We start from the raw sequence: 20,636 nt of genomic DNA on the forward strand, positions 1-20,636 counted from the left end.
AAAACAAAAAACCCTGAAACGGAACCCAATCAAGTCTCTCTCTGCACCGTCCAATTTGAGAGCCGCACGTGGCCCATTTAAATGTAAGTTAGTGACAATGAAGTAAAAACCTGTTTCCTCGTCTGTTAAATGGGTATAACCACACCCCTACCTCATGGAGCTGTTATAAGAATTAAGTGACTTAATGCTATCTATATATTAATGAATGTACATAAGGCCGAGCCCCCCAGCTGTCACTCTTGGTACTCACGGCAAAGTTCCTCACTCCTCCAGGGGTGCACGGTGACCCCGGCAGCCTGGCACGCATCAGCATAGGCCGCCAGTGCGTCACACAGAGGCCCGGACTGGCCTGGCAGGAGGCAGCGGTCATAGACACAGTCGCGCACAGCACCCTGTGGGTCCAGCGTCTGGTGGCACTCCTGGAAGGGACCACTGGGGTCAGCGAGGATCCCACACTCCTTCTTGCTCTGTAGCTGCTCAGCCACCAGGGAGTCCAGCTTGGGACAGTCGCCTGGCTCGGCTGCTCCGCAGCCTGGCCTCGTTTCCTCCTGCCAGCTATTGCCGAAGGCCAGTGCGTTGGCAGCTTGGCCTCCACCCTTCAGAGCCAAGTCGTCAGCTGGGTCCTCGTTGAAGTTCCCGCAGAGCCCGCACAGGGCCCCAGCGTAGCTGGTGGGCACCTTGACGGTCACATGGGCATCCCAGTTGTAGGTGACTGTCAGGCCAAAGTCCGTGCGGATGACAGCATTTTGGCCCTGGCGGAACACCTGCACCTGCCCATCTGCCGCCTGGAAGGGCAGGTACTGAAGGATATCGTCCACCTGGGGAGGGATGGGAGAGGACCAAGAGGTCAGGGTAGTCGAGGCTCTGCGGCCCTCCCTTCACTCACTCAGCTCTGGCTCTTCTGGGCTCCTTGCTATTCTCCTGATGCCCCTCAGGGCCTCTGCACTTGCTGTTCCCTCTACCTGGCACACCACCCACCTCCCTGTCCATGGGGTTCTCCAGGCAACAATACTGGAGCGGGTTGCCATGCCCTCCTCCAGGGGATCTTCCCAACCCAGGGATCGAACCAGGTCTCTTACGTCTCCTGTACTGACAGGCTGGTTCTTTACTGCTAGCACCACCTGGGAAGCCCTTCATCCTTCAGGTATTTGCTTAAATTTAAATCCCTAAGCCATGGCCTTCAAAGCCTACAGGATCTGTCTCCCTGGTTACCTCCCTGACCTAACCTTTCTCCCACTCTCCGCCTCGCTCTTTCTGCTCCTAACTCACACTGGCTTGCTTTCTTCTTCTTTTTTCTTTTTCCTACTATGTGCATGTGTGCTAAGTCGCTTCAGTCATGTCCGAGTCTTTGTGATATTATGAACTGTAGCCCTCCAGGCTCTTCTATCCATGGGGTTCTCCAGGCAAGAATACCGGAGTGTGTTGCCATTCCCTTCTCCAGGGGATCTTCCGATCCTAGGGACAGAATTCGCATCTCCTGCATTGACAGGCAGATTCTTTACCATGGTGTCACCTGGGAAGCCACCATTTTTCCACTACGTTTATGATTATTGTTTTATTATAAACAGTACAAATGATGAGCCAGATTAACAGGAATATTGGGTCCCAAGCATAAGAGCTTCTAACCCATGGGTCAGGGTGCACCTCCTTCCCATGTATCTACATTGATTGTTCACCAACCAGGAAGTGCTCATTGTTCAGAGTTTTTACGGAGGTTACATGACGTAGGCAGGGTTGATGAAGTCATCTGCCGCTTGCTTAAGCTCAGTCTCCAACTTCTCTCTCCCCACTGGAGGCCCAGGGTGGGGACTGAAAGTTCCAACCCTCAGTCACCTTGGTTTTCCTGACAGGCAACTGAGCCTTCATTCTGAAGCTACCTAGGGACCTGCCCTGATTCGCCTAATTAGCATAAACTCTGGTATGGTTGAAAGAGGCGCTTACTGACGAAGGTGCTGGCTTTTTTGACAGTCGCCCAGCTCTCCTAGTTTAGTCTAACTTTAGGGGTTTTTCACTTTGCCAAGAACACTGCCTACTACTTTTTTCCTGGCTGCTTCCCTTCCATCCTTTAGGATTTGCCTTAAATCTAAGCCCCTTCCCTAGACCATCCTGCTTAACTTTGGCTCCTGTCCCTCTTTGTGCGGGCACCACCTCCCACCTGCCTCACTCAGGCTCCCTGCTGTCTCCCAGAGTGGATCAAGTGCACCCCCACCCCTGGGCTTTTGCACTTGCTGTGACCTCTCCCTGGGATACCTGGGATACCACCCATCACTCTTTATTTAGCCACCTCTACTTCACCTTCTAGGTGTCAGCCTTGATCCAAACTCCTCACAATGCGTGGCCTAAAAGGCCATAGTGTGGTGGCATGCAGGTTCTTAGTTGCGCCATGTGAGATCCAGTTCCCTGCCCAGGGACTGAACCCAGGCGCCCTGCACTGGAAGCATGGCGCCTTAACTACTGGATCAGAAGGGAAGTCCCCATGCAAGCATTTTGACAGTCTCCTGAGTTCACCCAGCTCAGCCCAGCCTCAGGGCCTTTGCACTTACCATACACTCTGCTTGCAGCATGCCTACTCTCTCCCGCATCCTCACTCTTGGTCTGGCTCCCTCCCTGTTATCCTTCACATCTCAGTTTAAAATCAAGTCCTCTACCCACCAGGCCCTGCTCGTCCCCTCTCTTCTGACCTCGTCTTCCACCATCCTCTCTACCCTACCTCTCCAGCCTCACTCTCTCGGTGCAGCCTCTTTGGCTCCATGCTGTTCTTCAGCTCATTCCAGCCTCAGCCTTGGCACCTGTTGTTCCCTCTGCCTGGCAACCACCACTCTTCACCTGGAGGCTTCTTCCTCATCCTTCAGGTTTCAGATTAAATCACAAACCTCCATCATAACCATCCCCGACATCATCCCCTACCTCGCCGTCCCCTCCCTCTCTCCATTCCAGCCCCGCTGGCCTCCATGCTGTCCCTCTACCCTTCATGTTTGTTCCTGCCTCAGAGCCTTTGCAACTGCTGTTCCTTCTCCCTGGAACACTCTTCCATCCGCTTCCCTCCCTGCCTGTTCCATCTCTTTATTCAGGAAAAGCAACAGAATGTAGAGGTTAAGAGTATGGACTCTGGTGCCGGACAGCCGGGCTTCATATCCTGGCTCTGCCACTCATTAGCTATGTGACCTTGAATAGGTGACTTCTCTGAGCCTCAGTTTTCTCCTCTAACAACACTAGCTATTTCACAGTGTTGTTACAGAGGTTAACAAATGAGTTACTATACATCAAGCACACAACACAGAAAAGTAAATTATTCCCAAGTGGCTCCAGTGGTAAAGAATCTGCCTGCCAATGCAAGAGGCTTAAGAGATGCAGGTTAGATCCCTGGGTCGGGAAGATCCCCTGGAGAAGTAGCAACCCATTCCAGTATTCTTGCTTGGGAAATCCTATGGACAGAGGAGCCTGGTGGGCTGTAGTCTACGGGGTCGCAAAGAGTCGGACACGACTGAGTGACTGTAATGCATGTGTATCTCTATCTATCTATTTATACGTATATATAGGCTATTATTGCTCAAGACTCAGCTTAAATGTCATCTCAGATAAATGAGAATATAAATATTAATATTATGCCTTCTGTTGAGCTACAGTTTCTGTATTCCAAACACTAGGCTCTGTGGGCAGAATCTCCTTTACTCTAAGGCTGTTCTGAGGGTTACAGAGGGTTGAGGCCTGTAAAGGGTTTGGTGCAGTGTCTGGCACATGGAACACTCTCTCGGTTTTCCATTTCCAGTTCATTCTCCTCCCTAAGGCAGGGGCTACTGCCTCAAACTGCTCAATAATAATTATCAACTATCACTGTAAATCTTAAGAAATCCTACTTATCAATTTTTATCTTTTTTAAAGAGAAAAATCAATGGTTCTTGACTTCTGCTGGGTGGTTGTCTCTTTAAGAACCCTCTGTCCAGAAACCTATGACCTGTGGGCCCAGTTGTAAGCACCCCCCACACCTTGCAACCCCTCCCTGCCAACACACTTTTTGTTCCGGACCTTTCAGGTCACCTCACTATCTGAATATCAATTGTCCTCCAGAGAATGCCCAAATCTTTACCTTTGGAGGGTTCATAGCAATAAAACATTAAGTCAACATTTACTGAATACTTGTTGGGTGCCAACGCCTCCTTTAAACATTCTGCAAATAACAGCTGGCCAAATCTCCACAACCACCTTATAAAGCGACAGCCATTGGGGAGGCACCATCTTATTATCCCATTTGTCAGAGGACAAAACTGAGGCTCCAAGAGACAAAGACACCCAGCTAGGAAGAGGCAGCACTGCCCAGCTTGGAGCGGGGGGCAGGCCTAGCTACTGAGCACCAGGTCTTCTAACAGACCCCCACCCTCCACCAGACCCATCCTCTTTAAGGGGGATTCCGGCCCCTCTAGCCCGCCTCCGGTGCCCCTCGCTCACCAGCACGCGGCCAGGGTACTTCCGGCGCACTGCCACCTTCACGCCGCGGGCCTCGACCAGCACAGCGCGCGTGTAGCTCACGGTCTGGCTGCCCCGATGCTCGTTTTCCACCAGCACCCGGAAGGTTTGCAGCCCTGAGGCCTGGCCGCACGAGCCGGCCAGCAGGTACGTGCAGGTGCCCATGAAGTCGAAGCGTCGGCCATCGAAGCTCACGTAGTGCGGGTCCCCGGACCCCTCGCAGGTTCCGAAGCGGTCAGGGTAACAACCCCGGAGGCCGTTCTGGACGAGGCAGCGCTCGCCCGTTGGGCAGCCCTGCGTGTCGCTGCAGCGCACCTGGCCGGTGGTGGCGTCGCAGGTGCAGCGCCGCTGGCAAGTGTCGTCGGCCCACACCTCCTGGCCAGGCGCGAGTGGGCGGCCCTCGTAGATGCAGCCGCAGGACGAGGCCGCCACACAGGCGCCGCCGCTCTCCACGAAGCCCTCGAGGCACACGCAGCCCTCCACACACTGGCGCGCTGAGCAGTTGGACGGCGCCGCGTCGGGGTTGCAGGAGGCTTGGCAGGCCGGGGCGCAGAGCTCGTAGCGGCTGTTGGCTGGGCAGGACAGGGCTGCGGGGACAACGGAGAGTGAGTCAGGCCTGTGGGAACGTGCTAGGTCCTCCCTCCCCAAGCCACTGCGTACCCGCAGCTCCCCATCTTAGTTAATGGCACGCCCATCCTTCTGGGTGTGCAGGCCCCAAACCTGAGATGTAGTTGATTCCCTCCCCTTTATCCGCCGAACAACCAAGTTGTCCGCAAACCCTGTGAGCTCCATATTCAGGAGCTATCCGGAATCTGACCTTTCTCCATGTACCACAGTCCCCACCCTGGTGCTGTCAGCTCCAGCAGCCTCCTGCCTGGTCTCCCGGCTGCTCCCATCCTACATCTCATCCTGTTCCTCACCTGCAGCCAGAGGAATCTGTGAACACGTGAGTCCCCTGTCCTGCTCAGAGCCCTCTGGTGGCTCCCTCTTGCTCAGGTTAAAAGCCAGAGTCCTCCCCAGGTTAAACGGTCTGCCCCCCCACCCTCCTTGTCCTCATCTCCTCCTTTCAGTCTGCCTCTGGCTCTCTCCACCCCGCACGGTGGCCTCCTCTCGGGTCCCCACACTCCCCCCTCTCCTTTTCCCCTCTGCCTATACTGTATTAGCCTTTCCTCATTGAAGGCATGCAGTTAAGAGAAGGCTCCTGGAACACAGATGGCCTGGGTTCAAATCCCAGCTCTCCCCTTCTTAGCTGTGTGATTATGAGCAGATACCTTCAACCTCTGTGCCTCAGTTTTCCCATCAGTAGAATGGGATAATAATAGTCTCCTCTATGTAGAGACACCCCGTGCAGAGCATCATTGCTAACTCACTCTGTTGCCTAATCCTGGTCTCTGATCCAAAGGCACCCCCTCACAAAGGTCTTCCCTGAGAACTCTCTTCCTGAGCCTCCCATTTACTCTTATCCCATGAACTCTGTTTCTTTTGCTCTCTGAAGATATTCCACAGTTTATGGCTTACTGTCTGTCTCCCCCGCTAGGACTATAAATTCTGTGAGAGTGGGGACCTGATCTGTCTCAAACATGGTGGAATCTCCAGCACCAAGGACAGGGCCTGGCCCACAAGAGATGCCCAGGAAGTGCTGTGAAAACTAACAGGGAGATAAATGAATGCACTGGTTCCTCTTTTGCACCAGGCATTGGGAAACTCAGTGGTGGTGGTTGTGCTGGTGGTGATGGTGGTGTTTACTGGGCAGTGAGGACACAGCAGTGACCAAGACAAACCACAGTGGCCCCAGTGTCTCCCTCAGACTTACTTCTCCAGAGTCCCTGTCTCAAGTCCTGAACCTGGAAGCCTTCTCCTCCTTCCTGCCCTGGGCTTTCTGTATCCTAAACATTTCTCTGGGAGCCTCACGATGACAGAGACAAGTGTGTGTTGGTCCCCACTATGCCCATCACCAACACAGGAATGGAGCCAGATAGGGGTTTAGGGGATGCATGAATGAATGAATGGATATATAAATGAATGAATGAATCAGTGAATGGATACCTGGCTATGGAGCTTGGACTTTATCCAGAAGATGTCGGGGAGTCATGGAAGGGTAAGTGAAGTGATAGTCACATGTCTGCTTTGGGACACCTCATGCCAAGCCTTTGTACATGTCCTTCTCTCAGCTTGGAGCCCATTTCTTGCCCCTTGCTTTCCCATCTAGTTCTAATCCTTTCTACAGGCTTCAGCTTGGGCATCCCTTTCTCTAGGACAGCCTCCTTCACCCCACAGACTGAGTCAGGAAGCTTCTCTGGTCTCGCATAGCCCCTCTGAACTTCCCTCATCCCAGCCCTGACCACTCTGGACCATCACTGTCTAGTGATATATCTGTTTCAACTTTAGGCTCACTGTGGGCAGAGCCTGGCCATCTGGCCATTGCTGTGTCCCCAGCATCGTCCAGTTCCAGGCTGGACCACAGTCAATGCTCAGATGCAGGGGGCACCCCTGCCTCCTGCCACATGCTCCCAGCCCCGACTAGCGTATCACTCACGGCAGTTGGCTGACGACCTCCAGTTCCCGACAGAGATGCCAAGCTCCAGACAGGCCTGTGTGTAGGCACTGAGGCCACGGCACAGGCTGGCTCGGTCCCCGTTGACCACACACAGGTCATACACACATTCCTGCAGGAAGGGCTGGGGGTCCAGGGCCTCATGACAGACAGCGAAGGGGCCGTTGAGCTGGGTCAGCATGCCACAGAAACGACTGCCCTCATAGAGCTGGGCCTGGTCTGTGGTACAGGCAGGACAGTTTTCTTGGCAGCCATCCTCACAGAGGTAGTCCCCATCATCCAGCTTCCAGCTGCTGGCAAACTCCACAGCATCGGGAGCCTGCTCTGAGTCAGGTGTAAGGAAGTCATCAGTGGGGTCACCATTATAGTTGCCACACAGTCCACGCACCTGGCCCTGAAAGCGTGCAGGCAGGCTGAGTGCCAGCTGGGCATCCCAGTTGTAGCTGACCACCAGCCCAAAATCCAGCTCCACCACGGCCCGTGTCCCGCTCTGGTACACTCGCAGGCGTCCCTCATACAGGGAGGCAGGCAGGCGTGAGCGCTGGTTGTCGATCTGCAGAGGGAATGAGGAGGGGAGGGTCAGATCCCTGTGTGGTCTGGCCTTCAGCCCCTCATCTCCCGCCACGTGTGTCCCTCCTCTAGCCACATGGGGATTCCTCCCTCCTGTTAGTGCCACCCATCAAGCTTCAGGATCTTTGCTCCTGCCCTTTCCTTGGCCCAAAATAAATAAATTTTATAAAAGAGATCTCCATTAAAAACTATAACTTTAAAAAAAGAATATTCAGGGTAGTACTGCTCGCCATCATGAACACAGCATCCAGTCACAGGGGCCTGACCTAAAGGAACCATGATGAATTCAGCCAATGGCAGGCTGTACAGCTATAGAAAGGAAAGAGGAGGCTCCCTCCCAACTGATAAGGAAACAGCTCCAGAATGCACTGTTCAGGGGAAAAAGTCAAGTGCAGAATAGAGCCCACGTACAGTACTGTTTGCTAACAAAGGGGGGAGGTAAGAATGTATGTCTATATTTACTTGTATTGGCATTAAGAAACCCTAGATGAACACTCAAGAAATCAGTAAAAGTCATTACCTGTGGGGAGCAGGGGAAAGCAGGTGGAGATGGGGGTAAAGTAGTCTTGTTTTGAGCTGTGAATGCTTTATCTATTAAAAAATTAATTGCAGCAACAGGGAAGAACCTTGAAACTATAATGCTGAGCTTAAAGAAGCCTTCCACAAAAGGCTTCTTGCACTGGCTGATTCCGTTACTATCAAGGTCTTGAACCAGCCAAAGTAACCTCTGGTGGAGAAAAGTTAGAACTACGATTGCCTGCAAGCATGGGTTGGCCATTGTTTGAGAAGGGACATGAGGGAATTTTTCAGAAGGCTGAGAACATTCTATACCTTGACAGAACTTAGATGTGCACATTTATCAAAACTCAGTGTACCGTCCACTTAAGATGCATGGATTTCATTATGTTTAAATTTTATCTCAAAGGTAAACAAAAATGTAAAAATATTATATTCTAGTTAATGGTATACATGTTGAAATCTCTAGGGATGAAGTGTGTTGATGTCTAGAACTTACTTTCAAGTGCAAAAGAACAAACTTGAGTCAGTTGTAGTGAGAAGGATGAACATGGGCCTGTTATACAGAGTGAAGCAAGTCAAGAAAAACAAATATAATCTATTAAAGCATATATATGGAATCTGGAAAAACAGTACGGATGAACCTAATTGCAGTGAAGGAATGGAGATAACAGACATAGAGAACAGACTTGTGGGCACAGTAGGGGAAGGGAGGGTGGGATCAACTGAGAAAGTATCATTGACCTATATATACTCAGTTCAGTTCAGCCACTCAGTCGTGCCCGAGTCTTTGCGACCCCATGAATCACAGCACGCCAGGCCTCCCTGTCTATCACCAACTCCCGGAGTTCACTCAGACTCACGTCCATCGAGTCAGTGATGCCATCCAGGCATCTCATCCTCTGTCGTCCCCTTCTCCTCCTGCCCCCAATCCCTCCCAGCATCAGAGTCTTTTCCAATGAGGCAACTCATCGCATGTGAAACAGGCAGCTGGTGAGAAGCTGCTGTGTAGCATAGGGAGCCCAGCCTGGCGCTCTGTGATGGCCTAGAGGGGTGGCATTGTGGGGACAGCGGTCAAAGGGGAGGGGGAGGGATTATGTATACAAATGTCTATGTATATATACATAGACATAATTTTGACTGATTTGTCATGTTATACAGCAGAAACCAACACAACATTGTAAAGCAATTATCCTTCAATTAAAAATAATTTAAAAATTAAGTGAATAAAAAGAGGGATTGTTGAGTGGACAGAGGGGTAGGCAGATGACAGATGTGTGATGAACTAAGAGGAGTAAAATGTTTAGAATCTAGGCAACTGGCAAATGAGTGTTCACTGTACAACGATTTCAATCTTTCTGGATGATTAAGCATGTTCATAGCAATACAGTAGGAAAAAAATCACTACTCATTTATTTTCCTATTATTAGATTGCTGTTATTTATATTGGCTGAGGAGCGATCCATTTACCAGAGGCAGAATAGCCTAGAGGTTAAGGTGGAGGCTTGGGAGCCACCCTGCTGGTGTTCCCAGCTCCATCTCTTACTAGCCTGAAGCTCTTGAGTAGTCATTCATTGCCCTGGACCTCAGTTTCCTCATCAAAAAGTCTTAATAGTGCCTACCTCCATAGATTGCTGTTAGCATTAAATCCCTTAATGCAATAGAAAGTGCGAAGAAACAAACCCAGCACATAGTAGGTACTCACTAAAATTTTAGGGTTTGGTCACTTAAGAAATTCCCATTGTTGATATTTGTCTTCTTTCTCTCCCCCACCCTCATTGCCTTTTTGATATAATAATATAAACACATTGGTATAAACCTGTTTTTCTAACCATATCTCTGAGCATTCTTAAAACTTTTAGAAATCAAATTGCTGAACAAAAGGAGTTAAGCTTCTGCCACTGATTTTCAAATCCCCCTTCCCCAGCCCCCACACCCTTGGCCCACTTCTCTGTACCCTCCACCCCATGGCAAAGAGCTTGGGTCTGGGTGTCTGTCAACCAGACATTGCCTTCTCCATCTGACTGGCAGGCGGCTCCTGGGTATTAAACTCTGATGCCTCCTCTGGATCCTTACCCGGGCGAAGCCAACTTCCCCACGGGCCAGTGACACTGCATGGCCGTAGGCGCGCACGGTCACCAAGCCCACGTAAGAGACACGGCGGCTGCCTCGGTGCTCGTTCTTGGCGTCGACGCTGAAGGCAGGCAGGCTGTCATCGTCACTCTGCAGCTCCACCAGTGAGTACAAGCATGTGCCCATCATGTCATAGTAGCGGCCGTCGAAGGTGGTGTAATGGGGGTCACCCTGGGCACGGCAGGTAGCCACGGAGGCCATGCACCTGGCCTGCCCATTTACCACCTTGCAGAGCTGCCTGGCAGCGCACTGCTTGCCTTCACAGGGGGTCTTCTCCAGCGTCCGCTGGGCTGGGGAGGGAAGGGGGATGGCCACAGAGAAAGAATCAGGAGTGTCCACCCCAGTGGGAATCCTGGAGTTCTCCCGCCCTGGGGAGTTTGGGTGGTTGACTCCCAGCCGCCCATTCAAGAAGTGGGGAGACTGAAGTCTGGAATCTCACAGGGAGAGAGCAGCTCAGGCTTGATTGTTCCTAGGTTTGGTGGTTCCCCAGTTTAATATGGCTCAGCCCCAAGGAACTGGAAGGTGGTGAAGAGCCAGGGGCAGGGACAATCACGGAAAGGCCTTCATTTTTGCTTTTTCTCTCTTTCCCCCCACCCCCCCTCTACCTTCCCACTCAGGGTAAAAGACTAAGGGATCCTTTTTTAAAGATAGAAAGTGGGGACTTCCCTGGTGGTCCAGTGGTTAAGGCTCCTTTCTTCCAAAGCAGGGGATTCAGGTTTGATCCCTGGTCGGGGAACTAAAGTCCCACATGCTGTGAGGTGTGGCCAAAAAATAAAAATAAAATAAAGATAGAAAATGGAAAACAGAAACTGTTCAACAGAATGGAAATGGCAGAGTTAGTTTGCCTATGTTCGAATCTCGGCACAACTAATTACCTGTGTGACACTAGAAAGTAATTTAAAATTCTCTGTGCCTCAGTTTCCTCACTTGTGACATGGGGGTGATAGTAATACCTTCTTCACGGGGACAGTTGGGGAGGGGAGAGTGGCCAGGTTTAAATAAGCTAAAACATAAGTTAGGATTTGGAACTGATCCCAGGTGTTAATGAGGTTATTATCTGTTATAAACATTCACCTATCTTTTCCCTGTTACTAGTCAAGCCCAAGGTGGCCCTTTGCAGCTGAGTGGCTTCCAGGCCCTGGAGGGTGGACAGGAGTGCTAGGAACCCGTGTCTAGGATCCTTGCTTCAGGTTGGGGGCCTACACAGGAAGAAGCAGCTCTTCCAACCCTGCCCCCTGGTCTTCAAAAGCTCTTGCCTTCTGACTGCTCACAATAATGGCTCACCCTTACATGGCCCTGCTCACTAGCCCAATACCCCCTAAAGGCTCCACCAGTGTTAACTTCTTGAACTGTCACTTCACAATCCCGTGAGGGGTGCAGGCATTCTTCCCACTTTGCAGATGTGGAAACAGGTCCACAGAAGTGAAGTCACAAGCCCCAGGTCACACAGGCAGAGGTGGGATCTGAACCTGGGAAGTCTGGCTTCAGCATCCATGCCCTCAAACGTTGCACTGCCTGGTGGCCACTCCTCGACAGGCTGGGCCCCCAAGCACACACAGGGCCGGGTCCTAGAAATGAACTATGTTAACACATACAAGGCCCCTAGAGTGGTCCCCAGTATTTTGAGAAATACTCCCCCCATGGTATCCATCATTATTATATTAATACTTTTAGACCTCCTGAGTTTGGCATTCATATATGAGGTGTGTGTGTGAGGGAGGGAGTTAGTAACTGGTATAGTTGTAGCTTCCCAGAGGGGCTCAGAGGTGAAGAATCCACCTGCCAATGCAAGAGATGCCGGAGATGAGGGTTCAGTCCCTGGGTCAGGAAGATCCCCTGGAGAAGGATCTCCAGTATTCCTGTCAGGAAAATCCATGGGGTTGCAAAGAGTCAGGCATGACTGAGTGACTGAACACATACATAGTTGTCTATCAGTTGCTAGAATAACAAAATATTTTCAAGCTGGTTGGTAAGAAACTGCTGACCTGATCCCAGCCCCTAAAGATCCCTTCCTCTTTGCACCCTGGCTCTCCCCAGACCCCCTCTCTCCACAAAAGCAATAGACAAAGGGCTGATGCCAGACACCCTGTGGGCTTCTAGAACCCTGCTGCAGAGCTGTGTCTGGTATCTCTGCAGACTGGTTGGGACCCTGGCTTGTGCCAGTTGCTAAACATTTAGAGAATTGCTTCTGTGGTAGGGTGGTGGGAAGAGGACAGGGAGGGCCCGGGAAGGCTTAAGGAAAGGAAGGATGGCAGGGAGGATTCAGGTAAGTGGGAGGCAGCCCAGCTGACCCAGAAACCACAGATGAGCACAGAGAGGATGGGAAAGGGGAAAAGGCAGGAGAGTTGGCCAAGGGGTTACCATATGGACAGGGTCAGAGGTCGTTTTTTGTCACTCACTCCGGCCACAGGCAGCTGCTGTCCCGAAGCTCACGTCTTGGTCTAGCCCGAAGATGAGCAGCCCAAAGCTGGTAGAGGCCTCGGCCACATGGACACTGTCAGTTGTGCCAAAGTCCAATTCGGCATATGAGAACTCACTGCCTGGCACAGCGGCCCAGGAGAGTTTGGCCCCTAGCCTCTGCCCATCCATGGTCAGCTCGTCAGCAGCCTTGGTTGGTGCCACCACCAGGGCCACACCCTTAGAGCCTGGCACGCTCCTCACCACGTAGGCAGGGCAGTAGGCCGCCACGTCTGGGATCAGGACCAGGTGGGGGTCATAGGTCTCTCCGTCTTTGGTGGTACCCGCACCAAACATCAGGACTTGGATGCCCATGTCTGCAGACAGGTAGAGTGGCCGGGACTGCTGGATCTCAAACTTTGCCACCTTGCCTGCCTGGAGCCGCTGGGAGCGAGTGGTGCCCCCCAGGTGGTAGGTCAGCTTTGTGGCCTGGCTGGCCATGACGTAGACCACATCGTGCTGGCTGTGGAAGGACAGAGGGGGCACCACGTAGCGGGTGCCCCAGGCAGATGTGGGTAGCAGCTGCTCTACCACATGGTTGCAGTTCGAGTTTTTCTGGGCACAGCTGTGGCCGGAGAGGACAGCCACGGGGCTGCTGGCAGTGACCTTTGACCCCGAGAGGTTAGCTGTGCTCTGTACCTGGGCCACCTGGTAGGGGTCCAGGGTCACACTCAGGACATGACCCGCTGCATAGGACTTGCCCTTGAATGTCACCGACCCCTTCAGCTGTATACTGACAGAGGCACCAGCCGCACCCGCCACCACAGCAAACTCCTTGAGGTTCCTGGATGAAGGGCTGGAGGGCGTGAGCACAAAGTACTCAGTGCCCAGAGAGTGGACAGGCCTCAGCAGTGTCACATCCGCCGTGTAGGGCTTAGCGTTTACCGCCTGCACTGAGATGGCACGGTCAGCGCGGACCACCACCGCATGCTGGAAGGTATTGCTGCCGACCATCTCAGCCTTGGCGCTGATGTTGACCAAGACTGACTGCCCTGGCCTGACAGTGACCTTCTGTGTGGTGCCATCTGCCCGGCTGAGGATGGAGACTGAGGTGAGGCTGTCCGACAGACTGGAGAGGAGCAGGCAGAGATAGGCCTTGCTGTACTTCTGATTATAGTTCTGCAGGAAGGCCGTGAGGAATTCCTCACCCCCGCTGCTCTGGGGGTCCACTGAGGCCTCCTGGGTCAACCCTGAGGTGAGAAAATGCAGTCGTGGGTCTTGCTTTATCCAATCCCCCCTACCCCTGTCAGAGAAGCAGCCTCCTGCCCTGTGCCTGGCTCGCAGGTTGAAATACTAACATGAGTTTCTGTTTTCTCTTCTTCTCTCTCCTTTCCCCTTAGTCATGCAGTGGTCACCTACCACATTTTTGGCTTTTGCCTTCCAGAAGCCTGAACACTTCAGACAGGGCTCTCAGGCTCAAATGCTGATGGGCCCAACAAGAGACATAAATGTGTGAAACAGAAGGGGCAGACTGTGTGGCTAGAGCATTCATATGCCATACGCATTGCTACTGGCTTGAATCTGTTGTGATTATGATGTCTTATAGGTTCTCCCTTAAAAATGTCAGATCTTACCATTTTTCAAGAGAAATTGGAGAGTTGAATTTCCGTGTGAAATTTCCAATCCAAAATTGTTTTAAGCAAGCAGCCTGGGGATGTCCCTGGTGGCTAAGACTCCGAGCTTTCAGTTCACGGAGCCTGGGTTCAGTCCCTAGTCAGGGAACTAGATTCCATATGCTGGAACTAAAAGTTCAGGTGCTGCAACTAGAGATCCCACTTGCTGCAACGAAGACCCAGTGTAGCCAAACAAATAAATAAAACAAATATTGCACTGTGGGGCCCAACCTCAGGTGCCAGTTTGTGATTTTTGTCTTCACAGGATGAAGCATGTGTGTGAAGGGTAAAAGGGGATTATGAGAGTACGGACAAAATGTCTCCTAGCAACAGAGAGGAGTGGGCACTTTTCAACACCTCCATCAAGGAAGAGATCCTCCAGGGCTGAGAGGAGAGGGGGAGAGGAAGAGAGAGACCACTCTGTGGGGTCTTAGAGAGTATTGTGGGGGGTTACAGAGGGACAGTCTGCTGAATAAGGGGAGCCTTGAAGAACATCCCAGTGTCCTGCAGGGCCAGGGGATCAGGGGGATGAATGTAACTAGAGTAACCTAAATAGATATTGACTGGTAACTAGAGGCCCCAGATGTCCCATCTGTCCCCCAAACTTTGGCTTTATGTAAGACTCTAGTCCTGGCAAAGCCCTAGAGAATTAGGCACCAAGACCCCCAAAAATGATGTTAGTGAAATTTTCCATCACCTCAGTGGAATGAGGCTCTAAGTCAAAACTTGAGTTGAGCTGCAGAAAACCAAGAAAGTAGCAGTTCTTACCTACTTGAATTCAGGGACTAAAGTTTTTACCTGCTTCCCTCCAGAACTGAGGATGGGTGAATTTCACCACATTTCTCTGCCCGACTTAACGGGCCTCTCTCCCAATCTCAGCTAGCCTGAGGTCACACTGGGAGATGGGTTTGCAGAGGTGGCTCCAGTGGAGGGTGCTGACCCAGGCAGGCAGAGTTCTTCAGTCTGGAACCAGGACATAGATGGGATTTCGGTCTAACTTACCCCACAGGAGGGTTGCTCCGGCCCAAAGCATCCACCAGCTCCGCAGGGAACCCATGTCTGCAGTGGGAGAAGAGAGGGGGTCATGGGAGGCAGATCTGTCCCCCTGTCAGAGGACAAAAGTGCCTTGTCTCTGGACAAGGGCTACCTGGGCACCAGGAAGGCTGAGGTGGGCTGGGTCAAGGGCCAACATATGTATAAGGGGACTTGGACATCTGGTGGGTCTGGGGGTTGGGCAGGGAGGGCAAGACAGGAGTTGGATGTCCTGTGGGTCTGGTAGCAAGTGGGATGGGGAGGCCTGGAGCCAGAAGCAAGGGTAGGGGACCTGATGTCCCACTTCTAAAGGTGGGACAGCCTCTCTCACCTGCAGGTTCCTGGAGCTGTGGTAATGGCTCCTGGGCTGGCCTATATAGTGGAGTCTCTTAATTCCTCAGACCACACCCTGGGCCACCTGCCACGCAGATGGTGCCAACTTCATGGAGGAGGCTGCTGACCCCAGGGTCAGCTGGAATGGGTACCCTGGAGGCCTGTGAAGGATGAGGGCAAGCCTGCATGCCTGATTACTGAGAGGGGTGTGAGAACAGGGTGTGTGTAGGGAGTGAGAACAGTGGCTGTGTCTAGGGAGTCTGCTAGAGACTTCAGTCCTGGAAGGGTGGTGTCCTCAAGAGAAACAGCTGGGGAGCAGGGTGCTGAAGGCCTGGACCTGGGATCCGAGAGGTCAGGGAGCAGGAGCTGAAAGTGGTATTTGGTCCTGTTTGCTGGTCGATGGCTAGATTTCTTTTTCTTTTTTTTCCTTTTGGCTCCTGCCACGAACAATAGTGAAGGATTCACATCCGGGTCCCCAGCGCCACCACCCACCCCACCCCCGCACCAAGCTCTTCTCTGGCCCCCAGCTACCCATATCCTCTTTCCAGTCACTCGAGGCGGGGGCAGGGGAGGTCAGGCATCGGGTGGGCCGGAATCTGAGCACTTGACCCAGGGCTGTGGAGTGGGACACAATACCTCCACCCCCAAACCCACAGGGTCTCCTGGGTACCTAATCTGCAAAATGGGAACATCAGAACATAGCCTCACTGGGCTTATTTGTCTCCCAGAGGACACTCTGTAAACTCTCAAGGACTGTGCGGGGGAGGCAGGCTCGTCTGGTGTGGCCCCAGGTGGGGAGCAGGTGGGATGCAGGGGCTCGAGCTGTGTGCAAAGAATGCAGGCCACTGTTTCCTGGTTCCATGTAGACACTGGGCTCTGCTTTCTGGAGAATTTGTTTTCTGGGAGGTGTTTTGTTTTAGTTTCCTGAGAAGGGTCTAGCTGAACGAGTTTTGGGTGATGTGGTGCCCCCATCAACCCAAAATCTGCCTGGGATGGGAGATAGGCTTCTAGGTCACATCTAGGGGAGCAGAAGCAGAGACAGATGAGAGGAGGTGTGGGTGTTCAGAGATGGAGTCTCTTCCTCCTGAGGGGCTGGCCTGACCCACACCCTGCTCTCCTCCTCCCAGCCTCAGCACTCATAGTTTGCTGGCGAGTCTCCCCTGGGAACAGCAGCTGCAAAGTCTGGCTGTCCTCTCAGACAACACCCCAGCAGCTGCTGTTCCCAGAACTTCTCCTCCCTTATCACAAGGCCTGGGCCTCCAGGCGGCCAGGGTGGGTGGGAGCTGTCAGAGCCCCCACCCAGGGCAGGTTCCCAGATGGAGAGATAAAGACTCAGAGTTGACTGGAACCCAAAGTCAACCGGGAAAATAAGGTGAGCAAACAAGAGACTGCATGAAAGCCAAAGGTATCAGGAAACAGGCAGGGGTGAGGGAATGCACAGGGAATGAGAGCTTTGTGTGGTGGCCTTCCTGGGTCCTGAGGGAAAGGATTGGGAGGAGGGGCTGCTGCGAGTCCTGAGGAGGAAACAGCTATTTGCAAACAAAGATGTCAAATAGCCTGAGACATCCAGAGAAATAAGGGCTGAGGGGCAGAGAATTAGGCTAAGACCCAAGGTGATTCTTCACATCAATCTCTAAGCCTTGAGGTCTCCCCTGGTTAACCCAGAGAGGAGCCTTCCCCCATCCAAGTCCATGGCTGCATTCTGCAAGTGGCGCCCGAACAGCACATGCTTTGTTAATTTCAAAAACTAAAAGAAGGGGAGTTTAAGTATAGCTCTCCCCATCAAATCTTGCAACATGCTCTTTTCGTAATAAATATTTTAAATGCTGATTCAGCCAGAACTACTGCAGTGCTTCGCCATTGGTGCCCGGAGCAATTAAATGCAAAGCCATTAGTAAAACGGAAGGACATCCTCTCCGGACAATGGAAAGGTCCCGACCCATTATTAACTAGTGGTCGAGGCTGTGCTTGTATTTTTCCACAGGACGCAGATTCGCCAATTTGGATCCCGGACAGACTGATCCCCCATTGCATCGAAGGGCACTCCTCTGCCCCTGCCATCGCTGCCGCAGGGAACAGCTGCGTGCAGGGAACAGCCAAGTGCCGGGAGCCGTGGGCGGGGCCAGCCTGGCTGCTGGGGCCCAGTGTGCCGTGCTCACAGCCGGTAAGCCCCGCCAGAGTCTGCGCTCGCTTGGCCGCTGCTGGTTCAGCGGGGGGCGCAGCGAGGGCCGCCGCTTCCGCCAGCAGAAGAGGCAAGATAAACATCGAGATCCCAGCGGGACTGACAGCTGCTGCAGTGCCAACTCTGACCAGAAAATGATTCTATTTACTCTATTTTAGCTTGTCTACCCTCTCTTTATGGTTTTTTTCTTTGCTAATGATTCCGGAAAACTCAATATACAAATGAATTATACAGGTGGACTTAATGAAAAATGTATGCTTTCATCTTGCTTAACTCTTCAGTACAATGTTTGTTCTTTGGTGGCGTTCACATCCACCCTCCGAAGGTGACAACGGTTTGTGAGCTTACTAATTTTAGGGAATTCAGCTTTAATAACAACAACTATTACTGTTACTGTTACTTTGGCAGCAATATCATAGACTCAACAAGTGCAAATGCCCAATATGTTGAAAAATCACATTTTAGGTGTTTGGAATAGCTCAGATATTAGTTTAGACTTTGGGAAACTTCACAATCAGATACAGACCTTGGAACACTCAATTGGATTTTACTGCCGCTGGGGCCGCTAATGACTTTTTCCACACCTTCTCTAACCTTATTTCTGGAAAAAACATAATGTCTAATATCTTCAGTTATGCTGCTGTTGGTGCTCTAATTTTACTTCTTATAATCATTCTTCCTTGTATTGTCAGGATTCTTCAGCAGAGAATTTCTGGCTGTTTTAAGAATTTAAAAAGGGGGAGATGCTGGGAGCCAGCGTGAGGAACTTCGCCCATGGCAAAGGTCATGAGGAAGGAGGCTTTGGCATACACAAAGGCGAGATTGAGCCTCAGGAAATCCCCTATTCCCAAGCATCTACCCCCAAAACCAGAGTCCACCTACTTTACTGTTTCATGCTCTCACCTACACCTCTGACTTCATGGGGGGCTGTTCCCCACCGGTTCTCTTGTAGAAGTAAACTTGCAGCTCCAGTCAATAAAAATTCCTGGGCATGACAAGGGTCTCTCAGGTCAAACCTCTCTGCTGGCAGACTAGCTTGTGTGACAGGATTATCCACACTCCTGCCACTACGCACATGATTGTTTACTACCTCTCAGCCATAAACAGCACAGAGAGTTTGGAGTATTTTGAAAATCTTAATTGGCATAGGGCTTTTCTCATTGTTGAGTCAATGATGGCCGCCAGGCCTCCATATCCTTAGGCACCTGGGGATATGTTAATGTATTTGAAATGTAGAAAAGGAAATATAGTAGTTTTTGATGTTAGCAATACTAGACTTTTTGAGTTAATGAATTTTCTCTTTTGTTATAGATCACTATACTTTGTTATAAATCACTGTGTCCTTGCTATGTAAAAATGTAACTTTATCAAGACTAAATAGATCTTAAGGGGAACATTGGTGAAGGGTTTTCATTTGTTGGGCTGATGTTTGCTGCTAAGTCTCCATATTCCCTGCCCTTATAATGAATATAACTAGCATATAGGAGAAATAAGTATTTAAGATTAATCATGTTAACCTTAGGTTAAATAAATTCCTTTCTTAGTTGTAACTCACTACACCCTCACCCTATAGGAATGCAACTTTATCTGGTACCTTCAGAGGGTGGCGCCTGGTTTAAGAAAAAACACCCTTGGAAAAAATAAGTTTTCTGGTTAACTGACCGTTATCAGAAAGAAAGGGTCGTAAAATGTCAGCAGACCTCATGGCCAGAAGATGATGTAAAACCCCTAAGACCTTTTTCTTATACATTTATGTGAAGCACCTGATTTTGATAAAGGTTAGGACTGCTGACCCCCGCGTGACTTTAAAATTTCCATTTGTCTCTATGTGTAACAAAAGGTATATAAGCAAACCTGAAAATAAAGAAAACAGATCAGTTTCTGGAAAGACTGATTCCCCCGTGTCGTTCTTTCTTTCCCCTCTGGCTGAATTCCCATCTGGAACGTGGGTACTCGCCAAGCCTGCTAATTTTGCCTGGGCTTCTAAGATCGGACTGGGGAGTGCCTCCTCTCCTTCGGGAGAACAGAAAGACGCCTGTGGCCTACGTAGGTGGTGCAAATTCCTTGTCTTGAGTTTCATTGGTATTCCACGTAAACCAAGTTATTCAGCCTCTTTTTCTCCACTAATTTTCCTACTACACTATTCCTTTCTAATCTCTCTTTCCTAGGACGCAGCTTCCATCTCCCCTTCGAATTACCCTGGATCCACCGGGGCTGGGCCCTGGCACTGGAGGAGGCTGCTGACCCTAGGGTCAGCTGGAATGGGCACCCTGGAGGCCTGTGAAGGGTGAGGGCAAGCCTATATGCCTGATTCCTGAGAGGGGTGTGAGAACAGCTGGCGGCTGTGACTAGGGAGTCTGCTAGAGACCGCAGTCCTGGAAGGGTGGTGTCCTCAAGAGAAACAGCTGGGGAGCAGGGTGCTGAGGGCCTGGACCTGGGATCCGAGAGGTCAGGGAGCAGGAGCTGAAAGTGGTATTTGGTCCTGTTTGCTGGTTCGATGGCTAGATTTCTTTTTTTTTCCTTTTGGCTCCTGCCACGAACAATAGTGAAGGATTCACATCCGGGTCCCCAGCGCCACCACCCACCCCCACCCCCGCACCAAGCTCTTCTCTGGCCCCCAGCTACCCATATCCTCTTTCCAGTCACTCGAGGCGGGGGCAGGGGAGGTCAGGCATCGGGTGGGCCGGAATCTGAGCACTTGACCCAGGGCTGTGGAGTGGGACACAATACCTCCACCCCCAAACCCACAGGGTCTCCTGGGTACCTAATCTGCAAAATGGGA

At 51.5% G+C, this 20,636-nt stretch overlaps 1 protein-coding gene across 1 annotated transcript in view; it reads right to left on the minus strand.

Moving 5' to 3' along the window:
* Positions 1-15,364, minus strand: part of FCGBP (Fc gamma binding protein) — a 44,784-nt gene extending 29,420 nt beyond the window's left edge. Inside the window, exons 1-6 of the mRNA XM_052656784.1 lie at positions 15,310-15,364; positions 12,637-13,884; positions 10,181-10,527; positions 7,001-7,571; positions 4,447-5,051; positions 251-818 (exon numbers count right to left, since the gene is read on the minus strand). Of these exons, the coding sequence (XP_052512744.1) occupies positions 251-818; positions 4,447-5,051; positions 7,001-7,571; positions 10,181-10,527; positions 12,637-13,884; positions 15,310-15,364 (3,394 nt within the window). The remainder of the gene's footprint in view (positions 1-250; positions 819-4,446; positions 5,052-7,000; positions 7,572-10,180; positions 10,528-12,636; positions 13,885-15,309) is intronic.
* Positions 15,365-20,636: the final 5,272 nt, after the last annotated feature.

The sequence above is a fragment of the Budorcas taxicolor genome, chromosome 18 (assembly GCF_023091745.1).
Source record: "Budorcas taxicolor isolate Tak-1 chromosome 18, Takin1.1, whole genome shotgun sequence".
In the NCBI taxonomy this organism is placed as follows: Eukaryota; Metazoa; Chordata; class Mammalia; order Artiodactyla; family Bovidae; genus Budorcas; species Budorcas taxicolor.